The 3,041-nt window shown below is 37.2% G+C and overlaps 1 protein-coding gene across 1 annotated transcript; it reads left to right on the top strand.

The window, feature by feature from the left end:
• On the top strand, positions 421 to 1,576 carry LOC104732958 (extensin-2-like). Its single transcript, XM_010452562.2, has one exon. The coding sequence runs from the start codon at positions 438 to 440 to the stop codon at positions 1,332 to 1,334; it is 897 nt and encodes a 298-aa protein (XP_010450864.1). The 5' UTR covers positions 421 to 437; the 3' UTR covers positions 1,335 to 1,576.

Below are 3,041 nucleotides of genomic sequence, written 5' to 3'. Positions count from 1 at the left end.
GTTTAACAAAAATAAGGATCCATAATTGTATAACTTTACTCATAATAATTTTATTTAAATTGATTTATTCCGCTTATAGTGTTGTTACTTAGTCTTCTTCTTTATGGCTAAACAATCTGTCAATAATCTGGTTTCTATAAGTTCTCGAAACAAATCAAGTCACTATAAATGAAACAAAATAATGTAAAAACATTTTAAACCTATTGAAAGTTGTTAGAGAATCTAATAATTTTCATACATCCCACACATCACTATTTTCAAACAAACAACCTAGCACGTCCTCTAAATGTAGAAAGTGGTGCCACACAATAGCACGAACCCAAGTTGGGAAGATACTACAGTATTTACACACGGAAGACAAATACTATATAAAGGACATTCATTTTCAAGTAAATCATAACAAAAACAAAGAAACCAAAAGAGCAGCGACGAGTATTATGAAATCCTCAAGAATGATGGGGCGAGTGCATTGCATGATTTATGTCGTGGCCTTGAGTGCCATCGCGGCTACAGTCACATCATATCCTTACTCCTCCCCTCAAACCCCGCAATACAATTCACCGGTCCGCAAACCACCTCACTCACCTAAAACGTATTCCCCATACTATTCGGCATCACCACCATCTCCAATACAATACAAAAGAAAAGGCCCTAACTATACGCCACATCCAAAACCATATGTTTACGCCGCTCAACCAACACCACCTTATTACTCTCCTTCTCCTAAAGTAGACTACAAATCTCCACCACCACCATACGTCTACAGCTCCCCACCACCACCTTATTACTCTCCTTCTCCTAAGGTAGAGTACAAGTTTCCACCGCCTCCATACGTCTACAGCTTCCCACCACCACTATATTACTCTCCTTCTCCTAAGGTAGACTACAAATCTCCACCACCCCCATACGTCTACAGCTCCCCACCACCACCATATTACTCTCCTTCTCCAAAGGTAGACTACAAGTCTCCACCACCTCCATACTTCTACAGCTCCCCACCACCACCTTATTACTCTCCTTCTCCTAAGGTAGACTACAAGTCTCCACCACCGCCATACGTCTACAGCTATCCACCACCACCATATTACTCTCCTTCTCCTAAGGTAGACTACAAGTCTCCACCATCGCCATATGTCTACAGCTCGCCACCACTACCATATTACTCTCCTTCTCCAAAGGTGAACTACAAGTCTCCACCACCGCCATACGTCTACAGCTATCCACCACCACCATATTACTCTCCTTCTCCAAAGGTGAACTACAAGTCTCCACCACCGCCATACGTCTACAGCTCTTCACCACCACCATATTACTCTCCTTCTCCAAAGGTGTGATCACCACCATTTGGCTAACAAAATAGTTAATATTTTTCTTACCGAGAGGACTTGAACCAGTTTAGCGTTCAAATGCTTTGCACAAAGTTAGCGTTCGACTAAGAGGCCTTATAGCACTCCTATTGGATCCTACAAACGTCATGATTAAACTAGTTTAGTGATTCGCTTGATATGTGTCTTCAACTGGTTTATTTTTGTAATAATTTTAAAATTAAATAAACAATGAGTTAGGATTCTCTTAATTACAAGTAGTATATTTTTTCCCTATTATCAAAAAATAATTTGCCTCGATATACAAACTAACATACTATCCAAGCAGAGCCAAACTATCCAAAGGCTAAGACCGGTTAGTCTCTCCATAATTTTTTTAGTAATAAAAGCATTAAAAATTTATAAAATAATATTTTTTTGTTGTAAAAGTTTCTCAAAACAAGAAATAAAGTTTCTTAAACGTTCTTAACTTTTGTGAAAAACTTTCATAATAAAAAATATTATATTAGATTTTATTACTATTTTTTTAGTTTGAAAAACTTTTGCGAAAAAACCCCGATGCACTTACTCTAACGAAAAATTTGTCCTTTTTCAAATATTACTTCAAATTTCTGAGCTGGACCTTGCATCTACAGAAAGCCAAACCAATATGTTGTCCAAACAGAACCTCACAAGAAAGAAAAATGATATAGCAAGATTGGAAAGCTGCCGAAGGTTATAATCTAGATTGGGTAAATAGAATTAATTAAATCTTGACTATATGATCCTATGTGTGCATAAACTGTGTTTTATAAACTCTTTATATTCCCTTCTATCTAATGTAAAAACAATTATCTATATAATATAGAAAATTCAAATTATTGATACCACTACTTCCATGGATATGATTTTCTAAATAAAAATTATTTGATGAAAAAAAAAAAGCATCCCTCTTTTGGGATTAGAAAACTCTCTGTCAGCCAGAGTCTTATCCAACAACAAAAAAATATCTCTGTCGAAAAAACATCCTCATCCTAAAAGTTTTCCACCAGTTTACACCTTCTTTTTGTATAATCTGGTTTTTTAATACTAGTTCTTACTGTTTCATCAAAATCTCTCCAGCTTATTTCATCAGTTTCTCCTTCCCTCAATCAAATTGCAAGCCTTCAGGTATGTCATCATCGTTAGATAACATGATTAAGGCTATGTCGCTAGAAGAAGCAGATGAGCCATTCAAATTGCCGGATCTGCCTCAGTTCTCATCGAAGGATACAAACTCTATGAGTTTAATGGGTAGGATTCTCAATCCAGTCTGTCAGAATGTCTCGGATATAGTATTGGGCATGCCCAGGAAATGGTTAATCTACGACCGAGTTAGGGGAGTGGCTCTTTCAAAAGATAGATTCCAATTCATCTTCAAATACCAACAAGATTTGGAAAAAAAATCTCACCTTGGGGGTACATACATATAACCAATGGTTACTAGTCATCGATAGATGGGTTGAAACACCTCCGCAAGAGTATCTCCAATCTCTTCTCATCTGGGTTCAAATTCGTAATATACCAGTTAATCATCATACAAGGGAAGCGATCAAGGTATTTGCAGAATTTGCAGGTCCAGTTATCCAAGTCGATTATGATCCATCAATTTCTCAGAATAAGGAATTCGTACGGGCTGAGATTCTCTTCGATGTCACGAAATCACTCCGAAGATCCAAAGGGATAGTCCTTCCTTCG

This window comes from Camelina sativa, chromosome 12, assembly GCF_000633955.1.
Source record: "Camelina sativa cultivar DH55 chromosome 12, Cs, whole genome shotgun sequence".
NCBI lineage: Eukaryota > Viridiplantae > Streptophyta > Magnoliopsida > Brassicales > Brassicaceae > Camelina > Camelina sativa.
The sequence above is the reverse complement of the archived record's forward strand: the minus strand, read 5'-3'. Positions and strand labels throughout refer to the sequence as shown.